The 25,387-nt window shown below is 46.1% G+C and overlaps 1 protein-coding gene and 1 non-coding gene across 2 annotated transcripts in view; both read left to right on the forward strand.

The window, feature by feature from the left end:
* The window catches only part of LOC129380137 (membrane metallo-endopeptidase-like 1), a 56,707-nt gene that overhangs the window by 14,958 nt on the left and 16,362 nt on the right, over positions 1 to 25,387 (forward strand). Inside the window, exons 6-10 of the mRNA XM_055078291.2 lie at positions 2,788 to 2,895; positions 3,071 to 3,151; positions 4,048 to 4,095; positions 5,751 to 5,924; positions 25,110 to 25,205. Coding sequence (XP_054934266.2) covers positions 2,788 to 2,895; positions 3,071 to 3,151; positions 4,048 to 4,095; positions 5,751 to 5,924; positions 25,110 to 25,205 — 507 coding nt within the window. The remainder of the gene's footprint in view (positions 1 to 2,787; positions 2,896 to 3,070; positions 3,152 to 4,047; positions 4,096 to 5,750; positions 5,925 to 25,109; positions 25,206 to 25,387) is intronic.
* Positions 2,940 to 3,012, forward strand: TRNAR-UCG (transfer RNA arginine (anticodon UCG)). Its single transcript has one exon. It is a non-coding gene; the product is annotated as a tRNA-Arg (tRNA).

The following is a 25,387-nucleotide window of genomic DNA, read 5'->3' on the forward strand; positions in this document are numbered from 1 at the left end:
AGCAACCGAAGGGGAACTGATGCAGGTATCAGTGGCCCTCGCTATCAATGCAGCTTCAACACATCTCATATAACTTCATCTACATTCCTATACAAAACAGAGCACTCTTAAACAAGGGTTTACACCCACAATCACCGCAATGCACAGACACATGACCATCCCTACATCGGTTCAATTTTTGGCTATGTTATTTTAACTTATCATTCAGGCATCTCTCCGACTGCCCAATGTAAACCTTCCCACAAGATATGGCAAGGCGATGCACCACATTCTTTGTGCTATGACCCCCATTGCTGTATGTAACCAACTAGCCCAAGCCCATACAACCATACTTGTAAACAGCAAGAATGTCCGCAAGGCTGTTCACGAGGGCAGTTTTGGATTTGCAGGAACTACCGATGGACAAAGGTTGATGAGGGCACAGCAAACTGTTACAATCTTATCAAGTGGTGTAAATGCGTGTCCTGCCTTGCTAGCCACGTAGTGAATTGGCTGGACTGCTTTCATTATCAAATATTTGTTCCGCACAAGCCCTATCACCCGTTCTACATGAATGCGAACATTGGCCAGTTTTCTTGTGTTTTCTACATCCAGCGCAGTAAGTTGTTTCTGGCCTCTAGTGAAAGCAGGGATATGGAGTTTAGCACAGTACAACCCTAAAGTGTCTGCAATGTCAAAACCTCTGTCAGCTAAAAGAACATCCCCTTGTGACAAATATTCCAAAATGCCACAATGTTCGGTTATGTGCCTATCACTAGCTCTGCCTCCCCAACCTTCAGAAATGTATGTAATTACACCTTGTGGACAGATGCCAATTAAAAACTTGGCAGTGTTGCTGTTCTTATAGTTTGACCATGTCTCGCTTCTTGGCTGCAAGGATGATGGTCTTTCAATTCTGATCTCAAAGCAGTCAATTATGACTGCCACTTTTGAGCCAAATGATTCAAAAAATGCTTGTGGCATTGTCCTTTGTATATCATTTCGTGACGGCCACACAATTTGTGACCTCAGCCTTGAAAAGGCAGCATCCAGCCACTTCTCAAAAATTCTGCTGACGGTAGCACATGAAATGTGAAACCTGTAGGCAAGATCCTGGTGCGGAAAGTTGAACTTAAGTTTCATTAAGAAAATAATGAACTCTTGAAACTTTGGCAACCCATTTTGCGGTGTATGTTTTACACCCGACTCGACCAGTTTGAATATAGCATGCAAGACCGAATAGTTTATCATTCCCGAGTAAAAGGCAACTTTGGCGTCATCTTGACGCAGAGATTCTTCTGTAACTTCAAGCAATTCTTTTTGCTTTTTTAAGGTGCACAATTCAGAAGTAAGTCTCTTGTTGTCTGCCTTAAGTGCTTGGATGTTGTGCCCCGTTAAATCTGTCTGCACACCAATATCACCTGCAAAAGAAGAAAAAAAATGTAAACCAAATTTCAAGTGATTCACAGTAGGCAGTATTACAAAATTTTGTTGCAAACTTACGTCTGCGTGGTTCTGAGTCCACAGTAGAAACTGGAAGCTCCATTTGACATTCTGCCTCATTTTCCGAGCTTGCACCGCTTTCGGGAAACTCGATACCCGCGGGAGACTGTTGCGCTGCTACGCTGGCTTCGACAGCATCCTTTTCTTTCTTTTTTTGGCTGCGCTTCTTCGATCGCTGGAACCTCGATTCGTTGGTCAAAGGTCTTTCACTTCCGTAACCCAGATGCTGCATTGGTGCCCAGTCAGGGTTTGCCTCATCCATCAACTTGGAAGGCTTGCCTGCAAATATTTAGAGCCATCGCGAAGCCTCCCAATGTAATGATCACATAGGGTGGCGAGACTTCGAGCTACCGACACGAAAGCACCCATGTTTTTAGACGGCACATCACGACGTTGTACAGGCAGCGTTTTAAGAATGAGCAGAAAAAGTGAGCAGCGTACGTAAACGGCACTCAAGAACTGCTGGCGTGCAGCGAAAAAAGCGAAATTCGTACGTAAACAGCAGTCAGGAATTCCTGGCGTGCAGCGTACAGTAACAGAAGCGAGAGAAAGATCCGCGTACGTAAACAGTGGACGAGATCTACTGCGTGCGTGCATCGCAATCAGCGACATGGCTTGCCTATATCGGTGCGTAAATGCATGCGGGTGTGCCTTTTCCTTACCTGTGATGAAGTGGCGACCGCAGACACGGACGTTTTCAAGGTTCTTCAAATCGCTCCTATTAATACGAGCAAGCCAGAGGCTCCTGCGCCTTTCGGAGAGAATCCTCGTTCTCTCACACTGCCGAGTTATTATTTTAGGCAAACTGTGTAATCCTACGCTCGAGCCAGTGCAGCTGGGCCTCTTAGCACTCTTGCTTCTGCTTCGGCAACCATATATTGCGCATATAGGCATTATTTCGAATAAAGCAAGGACTACGGAAAGACGCAAACACAGTCCTCCGTACGGCTGCCGGTTCGGTTGGTACTCGGCAATGGCGGACGCGGTCACGGAAGCTGCCGGAAGTGACGTGCGTGCAAGTTTATTGTCATTCATGAGCCGCTGAGCCAACACTCGGTGCCGCTGCATGAAGCGCTCCAGACAGGTGCAATGCCATTCATTTCTCAGCAGCCGTAATGTACCGTCGCGTTTCAACCAACGTAACGAGTACAGCGAGTTGTTCAATTTGCCAAATAACTTAATGGTTCGTCGCGCAAAGCATACTCCAAATTTTGGCAAACATTTCAGTGTTGTGTTACCTCTCCCTCGCCACACAAATGCGCGCAAGCTGCGTCTAAGCTTTTACTTTTCTTAACACCATTTCAGTGCACCCAACGTCAGCACACCCGACCCGGGTGCCGGGCTCGGTCATGACGCAACGGGCAACGGAAGCGATTGAAAACGTCGCTGAACCATCGCAAGGCATGCCAATAGGTATAATTGTTTATATATGTAATTTAGACTAGCAGTAAATGTCTGTCCGCGTGGCCTAATGGATAAGGCGTCTGACTTCGGATCAGAAGATTGCAGGTTCGAGTCCTGTCGCGGACGATCGAATTTTTTTTTTTTCTTATTTATCATTTTTTTTACTTTCTTTTTTTTTTTTCAGCGGCTGTTAACCAGCTGCAAGCACAGAAGTCTCACGGAATGCTCGGAGCTGCGTATTTCAACAACAGTGTCGCGCCTCGCGGTAAGAACAGCCTGCAACTTCGTGCTTCGTTTTGATCTCGCTACTGTCGAAACCGAATTACGACTGCGAACGTATTACTTGCACAAAGGCCACGCTATTTCCTAACCATGTAGCTACATTTATTTGCACTTCGCTTGCAACCTGACTTCAAAAGCTAGACACGTGTTTCAAGCACGGACAACGTCCCGAACCATATGAAAACTAATTTTTTCACTAGGCATGTGGCGCCATCTACACAAGGTCTCTATGACTACACAATGGGCGCGCTTTTTAACTTACGCTGGGCATTCTACCGCAGCATATAACTCGTTTATTTACAATTATAAGCACCGTTGTATATATTTAAATCTAGACAGGCTGCGAATTTTTGAACAAATGGCAATTGTTCAGTGTTGAAACTTCATTTCCTCGCAAGGAATAGTAGGATGGCAACGCCACCAAGAATGTCTCGCTCTGACAGTTTGCCCATAAGCGACTGACTAGGCACTTTAGAAAGACTCAGCTAGATTTGGACGTCCTATAAACTGAAATGCATAAATCCGTATTTTCCTTGCTGTTTATCTGAGCACTACGTGTATTTCACTCACAAACTGGTTTTAAGCAGCCGTGACAAGAACTTGACGAGGTAATTTTAGTTGCGTCACGGCTTTTAATCCCCTGTCAACTTGAGCGCAGCAAGCAGCGAGGCAAGTCGTGCCATCTATTATTGAGCTTTTAAACTGATCGTAAACCCTCGTCCTTGATCTTGTGCCGCTATGTTACGTACTCTTCGCCAAACAATTCGCACGACATTAAATAATTAGGCATGGAGAGCCGCAATACCTTTGCTTAGGAAGGTACAAATTCAGCGTGTTGAGATTAACTCCTTCTTGTTATATTCCTCCTACGGCATGCAGGATTTAGCAGGGACTATGTCTGCACCACGGATAGCTGCATCAAAGAAGGTAAAGTGCTTCTCTACTTGGGCGTCATGCATTAAAAGTTGATTAACAGGCTTACAGTATTCAGGCAAAAAGAAAACGTAAATAATCTTTCTATCGTTGATATGGTACTGTTCATGTAGTACACTGACACTTTTATAATTAAGTACTGACCCCGTGTTCCTGGCGACGCGCAGCTGTTCCACAGCGGAACGCCAATCCTCGCTCAAATCATATAACACTTCCGATCGAATGGCTTTAGGCGTGGCTTCCGGTTGTTTGATGCAAACAGCCCTCATTGGCAACAATGATACGGAAGAACAAGCATGAGCTGATAAACACGATGCCTGTTGTTAATCTGGTAATAAAATTGCCGGATCGTTTTTCAGTAAGCAATGCACTGCAACTTTTTGGTCACTGGTTGCAATTGATACTTGTACTGCTGCAACTGAACAGGACAAAACAATTTTTTTTTCGACCGCGATACAGACATGAAATGCATAGCTGCTCGCATCGTATAAATACTGACCCAGTCTCAATAATGAAATTTGTTGAATATTACGGAAAAGGTACTGTTCAATGAGTCTGATTATGTTGTGACATTGTATTGTATTCAAATATTTTAAGAATATATTAACAAAAACTACACCCAGAAAGCATATGTCGTAACGAAACGCAAGACGCATGCAACCTGCAATGTAAACGTCCGACTCAAACTATCAGTGGCTCTTGAAAGAATGACAGTGTTAACATTCCCAAGCTGATCACCGTGACGTGACGCACTTCGTTAACTCCTGGACGATGCTAACTGTTATCGGTTATTAAAAAAGGACTACACAGCATTTAAAGATATATGAAAACTCAACCTGTGAAAATCTTTGACTTCTGCACAAAAACAACCTAAATTCGCGACAGATTAGGTCATATCTATGCAGAATGGAGACGTCAAAAGGAAATTTTTACTCCGGCCTTAAGTCACGTTTTCCGCTACGTGAGAGGGTTTTTTAATGAGCACTTCATAATCATCATCAGCAGCAGCAGCGACATATTTTATGTCCACTGCAGGACGAAGGCCGCTCCCTGCGATCTCGAATTACCCATGTCCTGCGCCAACTGATTCCAACTTTCGCCTGCGAATTTCCTCGCTTCATCACCCCACGTAGTTTTCTGTCGTCCTCGACTGCGCTCCCCTTCTCTTTGCACCCATTCTGTAGCTCCAATGGTCCACCGGTTATTCATCCTACGCACTGCATGGCCTGCCCAGCTCCATCTCTTTCTCTTAATGTGAATTAGAATAACGGCTATCCTCGTTTGCTTTCTGATCCACATGACTCTCCTCCTGTCTCTTAATGTTACGCCTAACGTCTTCCGTTCCATCGCTCTTTGCGCGATCCTTAACTTGTTCTCAAGCTTCATTGTCAACCGCCATGCGTTTCATATTTCTCACTGAGAACACATAAATTGATTGATTGATTGATTGATTGATTGATTGATTGATTGATTGATTGATTGATTGATTGATTGATTGATTGATTGATTGATTGATTGATTGATTGATTGTCACAATAAAAAGCCGCAAGTGTTGGAGAGAAGTGGTCATTGTTGATGAGCACTCGCTCAGAAGGGACTCGGAGTGGACTGACGTAGCACTCTTCACCCCGTGACGTCAACGCGAGCAGGGGAGCGGCTGGCGGGCCTGGTGGACCCGGTGCTGAGCCCGTGCGACAACTTCTACGAGTACACGTGCGCCACCTGGGCCGAGGAACACCCTGTGCCTCGGGGCGCCCAGAAAGTCTCATACCAGTCCAGCATCATCGACTACGTCGAGAAAAAGCTCGACGACATCGTGCGTGGTACGTACGCACTGGTCGTGAGACAGTTCCGTCCGTGGAAGTGCACGCTGATACGTGCACGCGGCGAAACGCGTCCAACTTGCGATGTTGTGTACCTGTCAATGCCATTCTCACAGTCATTCCCGGCCGCGGCAGGCGCATTCGGGTGGCGGCAAAACGCAGAAACGCTCGTGTCGGGTGCATTGAGAGAACATTTTTTTTAACAGTCCCATCTGGTTAAAATTAATCTAGTCCTCCACTATGTACACATTCCTCCTAACCCGCTGTGCAGTTCCGGGATAAACCGCACTATTCATGCATTCATTTACAGTCGGCGTCAAACTTTACGGATGCCGGTCACTAGAGCTTACTTGTTTTCGTTGGCAGTGTGCATTAGTGTGCTTGTAGAAGTAGTGTAAGGACTGGAACAGTGAGATTAGAGTAGACAACCACCTATTGCGCTAGCCAATATCGGCCGTACATGCAGTGCAGTTATAGCACAACTCTTAGGAGCCCGTTCCTACGTTTAGTGCCGGCGTCCCCCTGCGTAACCGAACGAACGAGCACCGCGAAGGATGAAAGAGCGAACGCGGAGCGCAACGGGAGATGAAAGACGGCGACAGCAAAGAGAGCGCGAGGACGAAAGCGGAGGAGGGGGTGGAGGCAGCAGAACCATGAGGCGGAAAGCGGAGAGCAGGCTATGGCGAAAGCGCGAGAATAAAAGCGTAGTGCCACTCAAGACGGGCTCTGCAGCGATGACCGTTACGAGATGGCGCCAGAGTAGCGCACTGTTGGTTGTCTGTTCACCGATGGCACGGCGTCCACCAATGCCATATATTCACGGGGGATAGGAAAAGAGTGCGGAGGAAGTCACGTGGTATTGTCTCCTTTTTTTTTCCTTTTTTTCCTTCTCCTTCTGTTGCTGTAGCGGCCATGCTCTTGGGCCACAATGGCGGCTTTGTTATGGTTGTGTCCGCTCACACGTGTTGCTCCGTGTGTTTAGCACAGCGGCAAAGGCGTCGTGTGTGCAGGATTGCGTTAGTCTCCGTGTTTTATTCAGCTGTGTTATCTAGGTTGTGCTCTCCAAGCTGTTGTTGTGGCCACAAGGGACTGAAAGAAGTAAAAAGCGTGAAACGAGCGCGCATGCAGCGCCGTTTCAGCGCCGTTTCAAGGACAACGTAGTTATTTTTAAAGTCTTGGGTGGATTCGCGCTGACGTGTCTTCACAGACTGAAACCGCTGTGCTTCAGATTATATGTACGATAAACACCTTGCAAGTCAGGGATAGCTTTGCAGTGTTCCTGCTTTTGACAACGGACGATACATTTGTGACACGTGAAACAGCCATTTTGACGTGTGGTAAGGAAGCGGCTGCTGTCAGTAATAAATGGACGAGCCCCCTTACTGCAGTAATCTTTGTGCTGGAGGGGCGCAGGGAAGTGAAGGTTGGCCGATGCGGTGCAAGAGTGAACAAGGCTCGACAGAAGAACGTACGCCTGCGTGCACGTCAAACTGTTGATGGCACGTAGGCCCTGTCAACGCGCTAGCCGTAAGCATGCGCGCTTGCTGTTCGGCACCGCGTAACTTTGTTTCCGTGAAGCTTCAATTACCGTGAGAACAATATACCTCAGGCCGCAGGCGGTGCAGTTAAACGCGTAACGACGTTTTCCTCTGCCGGACAGTTCCTCGGCGCGCTGTGCCTTGTCATAGAGCACTGCATGGGCACGGGCTGGCCCAAAAGCCCGGACCCGGCCTGGCCCGCGGGCCGGGCTCGGCTCGGGTAAACTATCTCTATCGCGGGTCCGGGCCACGCTCGGACCAAGGAGCTTCGAGCTCGGGTCGGGCCCGGGCCTCGGTCAGGTCCGTATTAGGCCCGTATCTCCATCAGGACCGTAATAGGCCGGGTACTCTATTGGTGGCTTCTGAAAACTGCCTACTATAGGTAGGAAAAACTTGATTTCGTCAGCGTTAGGTGAGGTGATTAGGAGTGGTTTCTTCAGGCGGGGCAGATGGCCGTCAATCGATGTTTGACGGCGACCTTTTCAGCTTGTTCTATGGCCTGGAGTTGGGTGTCCAGGCTAGACTGCGCAGCACCGCCTACCTTGCTTCAGGTGAGGGAGAGGCCATCAGGTTAGGAGGAGGCTTGTCCTCCTAGCATTCCCATATCATGTGATTCAGTGTTGTTAGTTCCTCACAGCATCTACGGAGTGGGCTCAGCTCTGTGGACAGCGATGCACAGCCTTATGCTACGGCCAATGAGGAAAAACGCACTTTTACCTCTTCCTCCCTCCCCCAAGCGTCCACTCACTTTGCCCCCCCCCCCTTCCGGCTCACGCTCTGGCTATCTGTTGATCACGTGACCTCCAACATCGGGCACACTGGAGGACGGCGCAACTATTTGGCAAATGTAGCACAAGCTTTCACATCGTACGTTAACAGACGAGTGTAACCGGTTGAATATATAATCTTTCTTTCCATTTTACCTGTTCATTTATCACCAGCAACGTGAGACCAAGCTCTGGCTCAGTCAAAGCTATCTCTAGAAAATGATCTGTGCCGCGGACAGAATCTTCACAATTACTGAGAATTGGACCATGCTTTGCTTACGCTCAGGGGCTAACGTGCCGAATTGGGCCGGGCCCGGTCGGGCGGGGCCCAAATCTTTCGGGCCCGGGCCGAGTCGGTCCGAGTCGGTCTCGAGCGGGCCGCCGCATAGCACTTTCGCGCTCGGGCCGGATCGGGGCCTAAAAAAACGGCCGCGCAGTGCTCTAGCTCATCACACCTCTGCTGTGAGTGGCCACCCGAATTGTGTTCAGTAAAGCAAAACGATTCCGAAAAGGCCACGACCAGCATACGTGTGTGTTCTCGTAAACAGACTTTCCACAGGTAGTATCGCGAATATATAAACCGTGATTGGACCATTGGTCAGATCGCTACCGCGCGCAACCACGCCGGGCTGCGCGTAAACCGCAAACTTACTGCGCAGCCTTGCGTCATCGCGTCTGTGGTTGCGCCCCGAAAGCGAGAAATGTAAACAAGAGAGGAGAATCTGGCCTGACACGATGGCGAAGTACCGGCCACTTCCGGAGTCGCTTAAGCGGAAGCTTTAGCTCGGGCCCAACTCCGACGCGGCCTTTCAAATTCATGTAAAACGCGAGAACATTTTTGTGAGATAACCCCTGGACCGATTTTAATGAAATATGTTGCATTTGAGAGAGAAAGCTAAATTCTAATGACTACTGGAAGCGGAATTTCAATTAAGAGCCTAAATCTACTTTAAAGAATTTTCACATTTTCGAAAGTTTGAAAAAAACATAGAAGCACGAAGTTTACAAATTAATAGCTCTGCATCAAAAAGGCTATTGCGGTTCTGTAAACGACATCCGTTAGGTCACTGAAAGCGGACAAATTCAATATGTCAGTTTATATCTTACGTGAATGTGTTACGTTGTGTACAAGGATTCTGAAAAAGCGGTATTTCCATATTACTAAATTTTTTGAGATTCATGTCCAACATACCAATTTTGTCCCCATTGGATGTACTATAAGTTGTAGTTAACAGAATTGTGGTTTCATTTTTTATTACCGAGTTAGAGTTGTAAACTTCGTAGTTTCGTTTTGTGCACATTTTTTATTTTCTTTTTTCAATTTTTATAAAGAATTGACGACCTAAATCGAAAATTCAAAACCAACGGTCACTAGATATTAAGTTGCTCTTTTATATGCACCAAACCTCGCGATATTTAATGCAGTGGTCGATATTTGGTGCAGGCGTCTAGCCAGGAGTGAGCGTGCTCTGGAGCGCGTCGTTCGATGATGCTAAACGCTATTCGGCGCAACTAAGGCATAGGCGCGTAGAAGCGAGTAGACACGCGCTTGCACTCGTACCCAGAGTCTGACACACATAAGCTTAACACACGTTCGCGACGAACTTGACGCACAGCCGTGCGTCGTCTAGCTTTCGTGACTGCGCTGGACTGTGAGTTGCAGCCATGCAACAGCCGCCCAAACGACGGCGTTTCAACCAGGCAAAAAAATAAGAAAGCGACGAGCACAGTGGTGTTACCGAACGGTGTAAGCTTGGCTTACTTTTTCAGTCATCTTCTGTAACTTCTGCAAGCCTGTTTATTTTCCAGAAACACAGAAGCACGAAGTTTACAGACTAACAGCTCTGCATCAAGAACAGATATCGTGGTTCTGTAAACGCTATCTATTGGAACATTCAAAGCGGACAAATTTCGTGTGTGAATTTATATCTCACGTGAATCCATTACGTTGTGTACAAAGGTTCTGCAAGAGCCGTATTGCCATACTGCTAATTTTTTTTTAGATTAATGTGTAGCATATCAATTTCGTCCACTATACATGTACTATGAGGCACGATTCACAGAATTATGATATCTTTTGTAATTGCTGAGTGACAGAGTTGTAAACTTTATAGTTTCGTTTCCTGAAAACTTTCGATTTTTGTCCAGTTTTAATAAAACATTGACGACCTAAATGAAAAATTCGAAACCAGCGGTCACTGTATTTTAGGTTTTCCTTTTAAATGCAACAAACCTCACCAAATTTGGTGTGCTGGTTGCCGAGAAAAACGAATTCTCCTTTTACATGTATTTAGATAGGAGCACTCGAGCTGCTTCCTGTCAAGCTTCACAAAGAGTGGCGTCAGGGCCCCTTCTTAGATTTTCCTTCCTCCGTGCACATATAGAAACAAAGCGCTGTACGAGCGGACGTCTGTCTGCGGCGGCTGCTGTGAATCGCGCCCACGCGTCACCCACGCGCTTGCGTCTCGCGATCTCCCGATTAGCGAGGCAGTAGCGCTACACTTCGCTCCGTTTGCACTGAGCCGCACGAGGCAGAGTGCCCACGCCAGACAATATATCGCTAAATGGAAACACGCATACAGCTCCGCTGAAATTTTGCCATGGGGAGTGCCGTAATCGTCGGTGATTTTTTTTTTTTCTTGTATTGCGTAACAACTATATGGACACTCCAGGCGCGTTTTTGCCGTTGCCGTATATCCGTAGTGTTCTGTATAAATTCCAAGGACGATAACATCGTCGCCGGGCGCCGTACGCTGTATGTGCGAATGAAAGCGTGCGAATCTCGTCCGCGTAAGGGAGGAAAGTGGGGATGAAGTCCGCCGCGAAGTCGCCCGCCAGCCACCGGAGAGATGTGAGGGAGCGGGTCTTTCTGGCCGCTGCTGCGTGTGACCAACACCATCTAGACAAGAGAAGGCCAGAGCGCTCGGCGAGTGCCGTCACGGAGAAGAGGCCAGCGGCGTGCTAGGGGATACGGGTTGAATGAAGGGATCGCGCCCTTATGGGCAATGTTAACGGGACCCTGGACCACTTTTTATCGAAGTGGAGATAGGCTATTTCAGAACCACTTTGCCGCAAAAAGTACTTCAATGCGTTCAGCAGAAGCGGAGTTATCGGCAATCAAACACGACCTCAGCTGTGCTCCCCTTCCTCCTCCAATGCTAGAGGGTGTTCTCTAGAGGGTGTTGATATGGTGCGTGCGCGTTCTGCTATGGGCCCACGGCTCATAGCTGCGTGGGTGCTGTGTTCTCGCCGCTCAGTTTGTGTTGAAGCGATAGGCAGCACGAAGGTCACTTCGCTCGCTTCCTCACGCTAGCGTTATTTAACCGAGTGTCCGGGGTCATCGAGTGTGATGTGTTCGTGTTTGCCTGTACTCGCGTGACACCATGCTTGTTAATTTAGTTAGTAAGCGAATGTTTGAAAGTTTACACGGCCGATAAGCCTACTATCCTTACTTCGTATAGCTGTCCATACTACTTTGCTATCGCAATGGATGCTTCGCGTCTCTAGCGAAACTACGACTTCTTTTTTTATGTAGCGCGCCATCACGCTCAACCCTTTGTCCTCGTTGACATCTTTTCTTTTTTCTCTCTTTCCTCCTGTCACAGCATTCATGTTCGCGTACTTCATTCATGATCATGCCTTCTAGCTTTCGTGAATATTTATCAGCGCGAAACGAGAAAGGAACAGTATACGTGCGCTTAACACAGCGCACGTGTTCTGGTGGTTTCTGTTTCGCGCCGTTATTCATTCATAAATGCAGTACCAACTCTTAAAACAACCACCTTTCCAACCTCCACGCGTGGACACCGCATGAACCGTCGATACCAGGACAGCGCGGTAGCAGTGGTCCCTGCGTGAATGCACCTGGCATATCCGTATGATTGATAATTGCTTTCGCAAAGCTAAAAAAATAAAAATAAATATCTAAAACAGTAATTCGCAACTTGGCACCGCTAATTTTCGAAGTATGCGAGCTAATACCGTCAATGTGACGATTGTGACGTCCCAACATCAGCACACTTGTGCGTCACAGGCAACCTCGCACTCTCATTTATCAAAGTAACTTTTCTGTAGCTCGCATCTTTAGCCAATTTGCGATTTCGCGCACGCTGTGACACGCTCGCGTATACGGTGAAGCCCGCCAATTGGCTCATATAACCCAACGCATGACCGATGGTGGGATCGAACCTGTCCCTTCCGGCACAGCAACTCACTTCTCGAACCATAAGCGCACGATCGCAAATGTGCTTCTCTCGCGACAAAGTTACGCGTTGAAAAGCCTCGGATGTGCATCACATAGCCAGTTTCTCACATTTTTTTTCATCGCGACAGCTGGCTCTTCTAGGTGCTCTGTTAGACTGTTCCACCTGTCAAGTTGGCTCACATTTTTTCGTCCAATGAATACCGACAACGTGGGGAAATCAATAAAAGAAACCAATAAGTCCTTTATACGGCCTAACGCAACAATGAAAACGTAGCGATTCGAAGGTGGTTGCTGGTGGCGGCTGCCTGACTTTAATATGTATATTGATGGGCATTTATCGCCCACCAAGTTCACCCAATGTTGTCTTTGAGAAACCTAATGAATTCCTGTGTGTACATACAAATAGTAAGAGCAACTTATTATTAGTCGGAGATTTCAATGTTCCAGATGTCAGCTGTGCAGACAAGTTCCCAGATGCACTTTCCGTTTCCGCTGAACCTCTCGTTGACATCGTCCTCCCTCCATGCTTTAACCCAACTCGTAAAACTACCAACGCGCGTCAATGGAAATAGCGCCTCAGTTTTAGATTTACTCCTCGTTAACGATACACTGCTCAAGCGAAACCCGACAATGCATCTTTTTGAGGTAATATTGAATCACAAAATGACTTGTCTCACAATCCCAGTTAACGTCGGGCCTGAAAAACAGAGAAAAGAGAGTTTAATTCCCTTGTTTGCACAAGCTAGCGATGTCGACATACTAGATACATTAGATTGTTCATTTTCTATTTTTGTGTCGCGGTACGAATCAAGCAACATATCTGTCGACAGCCTGTGGTTTTTTTTTTTTTTTTTTTCACAAGTAAACGGTCTGGCAATGCATTAACAATTTTGTCCCTTGGAAGCGGAGACAGCAGCGTACTACGAATCCTTGGATGACAAAAGATATTGCTCGACTGGGAAGAAAAGTAAAAGAAGCAAGTAGGCAGCACCGGCGACGCCCCTCTGCTCATAGTGCCAATAATTTATCTGAACTGCGAACGCGACTAAAGCACGACATCAAGAGGGCAAATGACTATTATCAGAGTGCGTCCTTAAAACGTTTTATTTCTACATCCCCGGAAAAATTCTGACGACATCTATCTCCGAAGGAAAAAAAATCTATCGCGAGTATCCTAATTAACGGTATGGCTAGAACTGATAAGAAAGAAATGGCTGATGCGCTTAACAACTACTTCTGCTCGGTGTTCACTGACGACGGTGGTATCGTTCCACATTTTTTTTTTACTTTTGAAGAAGTACCACCCATTGATGACATCACTATCAGTGAAGAGGGAATGCTATCAATTTTACTTGAACTAGACGACAAAAAGTCATCTGGGATAGACGGAATCCCTAACGCTTTCCTACATCGATGTGCTGAGTGGCGCGCAAAATTCTTATGTTTAATATTTAGGAAATCACTGTCACACGCCGAAATTCCCAGTGATTGGGAATGCGCCAGAATAACCCCAATACCCAAAAAAGGTGATCCATCCATTGTTACCTCTTATAGGACAATTTCTCTTCTCTGCACTTGTGCCAAAGTATTCGAACACATTATTTTCAAACACATTTCCAGCTTCATTGAAGATAATAAAATCATCGATAGTTGTCAGCATGGCTTCCTACGAGGAGTTTCTACGAAAATGCAACTGCTAGCCAGCATTCGCAACTTTGCCGCAGCGTTGGATAAATCTGGTCGGGTTGATATCGTATTCCTCGACTTCGAGAAAGCTTTTGACCGTGTATCGCATCCTAAACTTCTTTTGAAACTAAGACCTCTACTTAAGAACGATTCCCTCCTTGCATGGACCGCAGCATACTTGTCTTTTAGGCAGCAATCAGTGTCCATCGACGATGTCAGTTCAGATTCTGCCTACGTTCATTCAGATATCCCCCAAGGTTCTGTTCTTAGGCTCACTTAGGTTATTCTTTTTTATCTTCATAAACGCTATTTCTCAAGACATACCGGTAAAAATCTACTTATTTGCAGACGATTGCATCCTATGTAACGAAATTCACAGTTCTGATGACCAAGTTTCTCTTCACAAACCTTTAGCCCAGATTACAAATTGGTGTACTCCGTGACAGATGCAAATAAACCACAGCAAAACGGTAGCAATGACACTTACGCGTAAGATGAATCCACTCACTTTCACTTATAGTACCAGCGGTAGCAATCTGTCTGTAGTTTCAAGTTACAAATACCAAGGGGTAATTATTACATCTGATCTTCGATGGCATAATTACGGCACCTACATACACAAGAAAGCCATGAAACAACTAGGCTACTACGGCGAACACTTCCCAAAGCTTCAAGTGATGTAAAACTTTTGGTCTATAAAACGTATATAAGGCCAACACTAGAATACGCTGCGGCAGTATGGGATCCGCACACAAATACAAATATAAGGAAACTTATAAGGAAGATATTCAGCGAAAGGCAGCTACATCCATTTTTAATTCGTACAGCAGCAAAACTTCGCCAACTGCTCTATTAATTTCTGCAAATATATGATCCCTACAAACAAGACGGCACCGCGAAAGGCTAAAAACATTCTACATGATATACAATGATCACCTTAAAATCGACAGAAGCACGTACTTGAAACCTCTTACGAAGAGTCCCACTCGTTCTTTCCATTCAAAACAAGTTAGCGAAATTTATTGCAGAACTAACACACTTGCATGAATCCTTTCCTTCCCCTGTACCATCCGTGATTGGAATCGTTTGCCCAGAGAAGTAATCGAGAGCTCTTCCGTTGCCGCTTTCACTGCTGAACACCAAAACGTGAAATGATAGTGTCTTATCACCAATGGTCTAGCAACGTTCCATGAAAGCGTCACACTTATATCCTGCTTTTCCTTATTTTGATGTTTCTACAGTTGCGTTTTCTTTATACTGTGCATCGCATTGACATGTACAACGCATTTAACCAAATACTTTTCTTTCTTTCTTCTTTTTTAATTTTTTTATTCACATTGCCAATTGTTGAGCAACGCTCTTGTCTAATGCGTCTTGATGTGTGTTCATATATCCACTATTGCGATATCATGTGTGTTCATATATGGCATATCGACTATTTTGCCATTTGAAATCATATTATTCAGTTCCGTACTTGACACACCCGCCGCTTTTCTCCAGTTCCGTTTGTTTGTACGCGTATGTGCTCTCTTTTTGTTGTTCAGGTACATCTGTACCGAAGTGTAACGCACTCCTGCTTAAGAGGAAGCTTTAGCTCGGGTGCTCCTATCTAAATACATGTAAAAAGAGAATTCGTTTTTCTCGGCAACCACAGCACCAAATTTGACGGGGTTTGTTGCATTTAAAAGAAATACTTGAAATCTAGTGACTGTTGGTTTCGCATTTTCGATTTAGGTCGTCAATTTTTTATTAAAAATTGGCGAAAATCGCAAATTTTCAGAAAACGAAACTATCAAGTTTACAACTCTGTAACTCAGCAAGAATAGGTGATATCGCAATTCTGTGAATTGTACCTAATAGCACATCTAAAGCGGACAAATTGGACATCTTATGCATGAATCTCAAAAAATTTATTAATATGTAATTACAACTTTTGCAGAACCCTCGTAAACAACGTAACAAACTCACGTAAGATGTAAAATGACATATGAAATTTGTCCGCTTTGAATGATCTAATGGATGCCGTTTACAGAACCGCGATATCTGTTCTTGATGCAGAGCTATTAGTTTGTAAACTTCGTGCTTCTATTTTTTTCATACTTCTGAAATTTTGTAAATCTCTTTAACAAAATTCAAGCCCTAAATCAAAATTCCGCTTCCAACAGTCACTAGAATTTAACTTTCTCTCTCAAAAGCAAGAAATTTCATTAAAATCGGTCCCGGGGTTATCTCAGAAAAACGTTTTTGCGTTTTTACATGTATTTGAATAGGCCGCGTCGGAGTTGGGCCCGAGCTAAAGCTTCCTCTTAAGGCCTGGAATTCAAGCTAGCAGTACTTAATAAGTAAATAAACAAATAAATAAATAAATAAATATTTTGTATTACCGATATACGATAGGTATCTTTTTAAGCATCAGTTCGATAAAAGGATTATGCTCTGTGTGCAACTACGCTGCCCCACACAAGCTCTTTTTGTAAACTATTAAGATTTAAAAACATAATGTAAAATGTTCTACGTATGCACCTTGAGAAACCATGCTGGTTATACAAAGTGGTATCTCAGGGCCCAGCAATATGTGTCGGCTTCAAAGACAGTAGGGGAGGAAGCCGGTATCTGATGACACAAAACTTAGGAAGCTTTAGCTCGGGCCCAACTCCGACGCGGCCTATTCAAATACATGTAAAAACGCAAAAACATTTTTCTGGGATAACCCCTGGATTGATTTTAATGAAATTTGCTCCATTTGAGAGAGCAAGTTATATTCTAGTGACTGTTGGTCACGGAATTTCTATTTAGGTCCTGAATTTTGTTAAAAATATTTTCAAGAATTTGAAAGCTTGGAAAAAATAGAAGCACGAAGTTTACAGATTCATAGCTCTGCATAAAAAAAAAAACAGATATCTCGGTTCTGTAAACGGAATCCACTAGCTCATTGAAAGGAGACAACCATTTTATATCTTGCGTGAATTTGTTACGTTGTTTACAAGGGTTCTGCAAAAGCTATATTTCCATATTACAAAATTTTTGACATTCATGTGTAACATATCAGTTTTGTCCGCTTTATATGTACTATTATATGCAATTCACGGAATTGTATTATCAGTTTTCGTTGCTGAGTTACGGAGTTGTAAACTTGATAGTCTCGTTTTCTGAAATTTTTTTATTTTTGCCAATTTTTAATAAAAAAATTTATAGCCTAAATCGAAAATCCGGAACCAACAGTCACTAGATTTTAAGTTTTTCTTTTAAATGCAGCAAACCTTTTCAAATTTGGTGTGGTGGTTGACGAGAAAAACGAATTCTGCTTTTACCTCTATTTAGATAAGAGCACCCGAGCTAAAGCTTCCTCTTAAAGCAGAGACATTTGAGACTGCTTAAGTCCCTTTGGTCAAATGTTTTGAAGCGAAAAGCTTCACTACGCTAGTCAACACTGCGCTTCGCGCGAGCCGGCGTATGTCGGAATTGGCTCCGTAAGCGTGTTTGGAGTCGGCGCAGGTGGCCACTGCCGCGCGCTATGCGTCCTCGTTTGACGTTCGCCGCAAGCACGTGTTTATCGCGGAAGCCGACTATATAACCGCTTGCCAGAGGATAGGCGTGCGCATTCAACATGGAAGGAGAAGAGAGTGATACTACCGATACAGGGAGCTGTGTTTATGGCTGTACAGAAATCGCAAGACAATGTGCCCAACAATGATGAATAAAGAAGTTTAATAATCCTGCATAGCTTATGGTATATATCATTGATAAGAAATTAGCATAACTACACAAGGCACATGTATAGCATAACCATAAGCTAACCAAAGCATATCCATAAGTTAAACCGTAAGCATAACCATAGGCTAAATCATAAAGCATAACCATAAGCTAAACCGTAAGCATAACCATAGGCTAAAGCATAACCATAAACTAAACGATAAGCATCACCGAACCTCTTCGCTTCGAGATATCCAGGCTTAACCTTAGCTAAGCCCCAGCCAATTTTTCTTTTTCTCGCGGGAGCTCTCGCCAGCGTGCAAACTGCGCCTCGATAAGGCCTAGTAAGAACGCGCCAGGTGTCTCAACGCGCTCGCTTGCCCGCGAGGAGTTCATAAAGCAGGAGACACACGGTACGATTCGGCGTCCGATCCCACGTGCGGCGCTGCATGCTCCGGCATGCGGCATACGACGATTCCCGAATCGTCGTATGCCGCACGTCGGATCGTGCATACAAAAGATTGAGCGGCGCGTAAGCTCCGCCCAGATCCTGCCCCCCAGCTTGACTTCATATCCACGTCGAGAAACGCAATATAAATAACTCTGCACAACACTGCTTCGCTTTACTCGAACACTGTCAATAAAATTATGCCCTTGCGAGTAACAGAACACGACGGCGAGTTGTCCACTTACGGCTCCGCTAACAGCCAGCGATAGGGCCGGTAGGCCTAGCTAGGCAGATGCCGCGGCCGACGGCGCTTACGATCCAACCCGAGATCGTCGAAGAGCGCTTATGTTTGCCAAAACAATTAACACTGTAGACTTAGGTCGCCCGTAATTAAACACAGTTGGTTTACTCGACGCAGTCGTTGCGAAGGGCAAACGTGCAAGCGAAGCGAGCAGCCTCGCTCAGACGATCGGTGTGGGATGTCTACCGGCGAAATGCCCTCGCGTCGCGGCTCCCGATCTCGCCAGTATAGCTTAATGCTAGTGTACTAGGCGCTGCTTTACATAACAGGCACACGTTCGAGATAATTTTACTGAACTGGTAACTATTTCGTGTCGGAAGCAAACTGCAGCCGGCAAGGAAAAAAAAAAAGACTGCGAGAAAAACCGGCCAGCCAGCGCCGCCTCCGTGGAGGGAACGTCAGAGAACGTCACATGCCGGCCGCGCTGTCATTGGCTGCGGCCAGACGACGGTTCGGTTGTTGGACGCGTCGGATGATGCAAATCTGCCCCGTTTGTCGCACGCCGGACGTCCGATCCGGCGCTTCGGCACGGCAAAACACCTCGATTCCAGCTGCCGTTCCGGCGCGTCGGACGCCGGATCGGACGCCGAATCGGACCGTGTGTCTCCCGCTTAACTCGAAGGACGGCTCTGCGGCGTTCAAATGGACATTAATGCGTAGCGTACGGGACCTCCTTGGAGTCCTTTCCGTTTGTGGTTCGACACCACGGGGCACGCTGTCCATGTTCGCGCTGTCTCTTCTTTACATGTGTAGCAACATGCGCTTTCCCTGTGCCGCGCCAGTCATCGCACAGTCAAGATCAATGTAGCGACCGCGTTTGCGCCCTTTCCATTTGAGCATTGATGCCGCGGGGCTCGCTGTGAATGTTTGCGGCGTCTCTACTTTGCATTCTCCCTGCAAAGCAAGACCACCTAGACTTTCCTCTAGGTGGCGTTGAGCGAGGCGGGGAAGGAGAAAGGAGGCGAAGTGTCGTGAAGGAGGAGGGTAGGTGGAGGCGCGCTGGGTTGACCTCCTCTGGCAGCTGCTTCGGGTTCTGTGTGCGCTCGCTATGGACGTACCGGGTTGGTCTCGTGATCGAGAGGCCTAGCGTCGAGCGAGAAGGACGGAGGGAGCGACGCAAGCGGCGACAGGGCGAGCGCAAGTCGACCGACACCGAAGTCGTCGCCAAGTGCCAGACACGAGCTGAACAAGTTTGGCAAAAGGCGCGGGCTTGGCGTGCCCAGGCGACTTCCGTGGAACATGCTAGGCGGCTTGCCACATTGCAAACATTCTACGCGCAACCCACGAGAATTGGCTAGCAACCATACGCTTGCACGCAACCCGTGTTCACGAAGTGAAGTGTCACTGTTTTCTTAATTTCATACACGCATGACGTGCCACCACCTACTCCCCATTGGCTGCGCCGTCACATGTCCAATGATGCACGCAGTAGGCCACACCTTTGATATCAGCAAGATGAGTGCGACGTGACGCGTGCAATACGCATGCACTAGGCGCACCTTATAGTCAACCATGCAGAGCCGTGTAGCCGCCGTGGCATTGGGCAAGCGTGCTCGCCTCGCACCCGGGAGGCACGGGCTTGATTCCCACCTAGGCTGAAATATACCAAGTTTTTATTTTCAAAGCCATTAGTTTATTTTGTTTACAGGAACCTCCCTGTGAAATTTGACGTCAGTCCGAACATTTTTTCTTTTTCACGTGTTCTTACTCTTTGCTCCGTCGGCCATTTTTGGTACCATCATTCCGTCACGCCGCCGACTACGACGAATTTTCGCGTGATTGGGCATATACATTTATTTAATGCTTTCGCGCTAATAAATCTTCATCTTGTTCTGTTGCGAAAATATTTATATAGACACTCCAAGCGAATTTTCGCCGTAGCCGTAAGGTTCCGTATATATTTAGGTATATATGCACGCTATATGCCATGCCATGCTATATGACATGTGGGATGTGCGGGTTAAATCACCATCCCTTCTTGCTCCATTGTGAACAAGGCTTCTGCATGGAAGCCGGAACGTCTTGTTTTTGAAGCTTCTTTGGTCGGTGTACGTTTTCTTTGTCATGTTACATCGCGACCAGACGGGCTTCCTTCGAATTCTCGTTTACATCGCCATACTGTTCTATCAGTAAAGTTACTCATTGCATTTCTTACACTCTTGGCAAATTTATTCCTCAGAATTTTGAGGGTCGCAGCAAACAAACAAACTTCGTGAAACAAAACACCGACATTGCATGCCTTTTATTTTAAATCTTCTCATACTTAAATATCAAAAGTGCCAAGCAAAACAGAGCTCAAACATGGAAATGATGTAACTTTATTGGCGCGGCTGTGCACTACGTCCGTGATCGGCCAAGGAAAAAGAATTCGACATACCCGATACGAATAAGTTTTGGTAAAGCCGCTAAGAAACACGTTGGCTTTGGCTTATAAAAATAAATGAAATTGTCCGATGGCAGGATCGAAACACAGAACCCGAAGTACAACAGTTCGTTTTAATGCGTAATCATATTTTGGCGAGTACCCTAGCAAATCTGTCGGTCACGCAAAAAGCGTAATACCTTGTGTCTATACAAAAATGCGCAATTAGCGAAGTTAGGACGTTTAATCGTTATAATAGTCTAAATGTAGATGACTGGCAACTTTATAGGCAATAAGAAACTAATGAAACCTGCTAATTTCTTTGGCGAATACCTCGGCAATTCGGTTAGCAAAATCGTGTCTGTAACGCAAAACGCGTGACACGTTACCCATAGGAATACATAGGGCTCCATAGAAAAATGCATGGAGAATTCCCGTAGTAGGAGTAAGCCAACTTGAAATTTGGGGGCAGGTCAGCTTGAAATTTGGGGGTGGGTCAACTTGAAATTGGCGTGTGACTGAACTTTAAATGTGGGGTATGACGAACTGAAATTTGTGGGTGGGCCAACATAAAATTTGCGAAACAAGAGCAAAAGCAGAATAACAGCCGAACGGAAGAATGCTTGTGCATTAGTAGGCAATTCTCATAATTTCTATATAAGTTTTACTTTTGCGGCAAATTTTCTGCGTCCGTGCGTGTACACCAGTGTTGCGGAGTGACCACTCCGGCATTGGAATAACTCCGGAATTATTCCATATTTTCGCAACCCCGGAATGGAATGGGAGCAACGCTTGGAGAAATGGAATGGGAATGGAACTAAGCGCCTTTTGCCCGGAAAGGAATGGGAACAGAATTACGTCTTTTTCGGAAAATGGAGTGCTTTTTTTGTCTGCGCGCTGTTTTTTGCCAAAATATGCCGAAGAACCGATCATCCCTCGTTCAAACATTAGTACGTCAGAGCCTTGGATTTAACAATAAAGCAGTATTTTTAAGATGACTTGACTGATTACAAGCACGGTACATTCATAAGCAACGCGCCTAGTACAATTCTGTCCAATTTTGTCTGTATGTCTGAATATAATGTATGAATATAATAATTGTAGTTTGAAAAGCAACAGCAGACCACTGTGCTTACTAAAATTTCGGTGCTTTAAAGCTTTATTATGCAACTACCCCCAGCTCATGTTTATCCGAATTTTCGAGCGTGCTTCGCTTTTTCATCTTTTGATTCGCGGTGCATTTGCTGCCATGGCCGAGGTCACGAACTCTGCTTCCCATCAAATAGTGGCGGCGGATCATTCTTCTGCCGCAGGCCAGGCACCAAGCTTACGCGACTTCGAGGTCTGCATGCTTTCACCGCGCCAATCGACCGTTCTGAAATGCCTCTAAAGACAAAGAAAAACAAAACTGGCACATCATGTAAAGAACGCCCACGGTATCCCGAAGTTACATTTTAAAAGATTTGGATTTGGTTGATTCCTCCTTCAAGCTATTTTTGTGTTATTGTGTATTGTGATTCTTGCTATTATTCTCCTTTCGTGATCTCCTCCTGCTTTTCTTTATTACCCCCTCCCGCCCGGGAAAATGAAATCCTGCGTACGCTACTCCTTCTAGTAAAAATCGCTCTGCCCATAAACGCAGTTGCCAGGCAAATAAGACCAGTCAGTGAGGCGGCAGTCTGGTGCTAGTATGTTTATTTGAATTACGAAGCCTATTTCATTCAGTTACTATCAGCCGTAGTGCCCTAGCCGTGGCAGTACGCGCACGAGATTTATTCCTAAAGAACAGGAAGGTGCAGCCTATGCGTTAATGTGCATTCAATTTATCGTTGGGCTGGAGAAAACGGCTGTGTCTGTCCCCACTTTATTTTGTGTAATGCAGTCTTCATGTGTGCCAGTGTGTTGTCGAGCGCAATCCCGTGCGGTTACATATGCCATCATTCCCTTCCTGAAACTCAATGGCATTGTATGTTTGCCGCTTGCGCTACCTGTACTTGCAGCGGCAATATTCACTAACTGTCGCCCTCGCTTTATATTAGGACCCAAATGCCGAGGAAGTCGTGCAAAAATGGCGGCGCCATCGTTGCGTCTATACGCAAGAGCACCGCCAACACGGAAGAATTGTTGAATGTGGCCGGTATGCATTTGAAATGTCGCAGCGCGACGAGGTGGCACTCGCAGCTGCGAATTATGAGGAAGCTCGTTACCGCTTTTTCGAGTCATACAGGCCTGACAGAAACTCTGCACGCGTGCAAGAAGGCTAAACTGTCTAAATATGAACTGAGGCTGAAGACAGACTTGATTGAGCTTCTCTCCCCTCTAGAAGAAGCCACGGAGTTACTGCAGAAAAGGAAAGAGGCAGCCGGGCTTTTGCTTTCCGCGTTGCGAAATATCGAAGTTTCCTTTGTGGAAACCTTAAGCAACGGCACACTTCTTTGCAAAGAGGCGGCTAAAAGCCTACAGCGTAGCCTGGAGAAGCGGTTCGCAAGCACGTGGACGGACTTTTGATGGGTGCCCTCCTACACCCACGGTTTAAGTCTTCTTGGTGTTCAGCTGCAACAGCCGAGCAGATGCGTTCTGCTGTTCTGGGGAGGGGGTCCTCTTTTGTTATGGCAGGACAGCGCCAGCATCATCGCGAGTGCAGGCCCGCGATGTGGCTGAAGGGCTCGGCCTGACAGTCCCAACAGGTCAACCTAGGGTTGACCTTCAGGACCCATTAAAGTTATTCATACCATACATACCAAGACAATATGCCTGGATACATTGCAGGGGAAATTTCTCTTCACCTTACAGAGGGAACCTGCGCCGACACGGTTAAGCCCCTGACCTATCGGAAACCGAACGCTAGCTGCTTTCCCGCCTCGCAAGGGCAGTTTTCGCTGTGAATGCGACGTCAGCTGACGTGGAACGCGATTTCTACGGCATCCTTGATAATGACAGCGAAGCGAAATCGGCTCTCAAACACGTCTTTCGAGCAGCTCATGTTTGTTAAGCGCAACGTATATTTAGTTAGAAGGCACATGTTTTATCTCAGCTTTTTTTTTAGAACTAACCGTTGAAGCAGTCGTCATTTAGACTTCGGGTTTTCAAAACTAAACGGGGAAGCGCCCATTTAGCTCATAACATTTTGTTGCAAAATGTAGACGAATAAAGCCAAAACGAAGCTTCTTTTTGCTCCTTTCACTGCTTGCGACCTATATTGCAGCACTTATAAATCACGAGGATACCTAAGCAAAAGTGCGCTCTCTCGTCATTTTAGCACTGACACATTTAGGCTTAAGCAATATTAAAACATCACAAGCCGTTAAAACATGCTGACCATTCAAATACTATAGGTAGCGGGATAAATTCCCCTGTGCGAATTAGCAGGGCGGTTGTACTGCACGAGATACGTCACCAAGCTACTATCCTTCGATTTCGGTATAACGTGTTTTTCGTATTTTCTCAGTTCTTAACGCATCCGATGACGTCAGCTTCATGGTGAGTTCATCGGTAACCCGATAAAGCTACCAATATGCCTTTCCTACGTTGAGGATTTACAGGAATGAAACTGAACTGCCCGGCCATTCCCGGAGTACGAAGTTTTTTTAATTCCTAAGAATTGAAGGGAATGGAATTGCGGCAAGTTCTACGTCCCCGGAATGGAATGGAATGAGGGCCCCCATTCCGCAACACTGCTACCAACTTTAGGCAGTGAACACCACTCCTAAATAAAACTTCTGTGCACATACCACATCTGTGACGACTTTTGCTTTCGGCAAGTGATCTTGTACAAAGGAGGAAGCATTTACGGACTTTGGAGTCCAGAGGGGTTTAATTCTAGAAGACGCTTGAATTCCTCCGCACACAAGCCATTAAACGTCAGCTCCTCGATAAAGAATTGCATGCAACGTTCGCCTTTCTTTACTTTGTGCTTGATAGCTATTGACCACATGGAGGATCTGTTAAGCCATTTCGGAGATGATATAGCGCACGCCCACACTCCGGGTTTTAATCAACGCGGAGGCGCTAATATATTCGTCGTCCATCGTGAAAACGAAAATATGCGAGGAAAATGTGTAGGGGTATCTTGCCAACACTTCATTTTAACCGCGGATGTTTTACCGTTCTCCTGACACCGGTCGGGGCCACTTGAGGCGGCTGAAAAGGGAGTCCGTGATTTGCGCCTCTTCCTCCTCTGTTCCAGTCGAGCTGCGGAAGGTGCTGTCCATGCCGTTGGCCTTCAACTTCCTTTCCAGCCACGTGAAGGCCATCCTGATGAGGAATGCCTGCATGGAAGTAGGTAAGCACAGAGACCCCCCGCGAGTAACACGCGATTGCCGTGGGCGGCATCGCGCCAGGAGTCGTGGTGCAGGTCACTATACACCCAGCCAGTTAGGTTCCTTAGATTTACAAATCCGTTACCCGATGACATCTTTAGGCTTGTAGCGCAACTCAGAACGAGCAAAAAAGGAAGGTGTATGG

The sequence above is a fragment of the Dermacentor andersoni genome, chromosome 3 (genome assembly GCF_023375885.2).
Source record: "Dermacentor andersoni chromosome 3, qqDerAnde1_hic_scaffold, whole genome shotgun sequence".
Lineage (NCBI taxonomy): Eukaryota > Metazoa > Arthropoda > Arachnida > Ixodida > Ixodidae > Dermacentor > Dermacentor andersoni.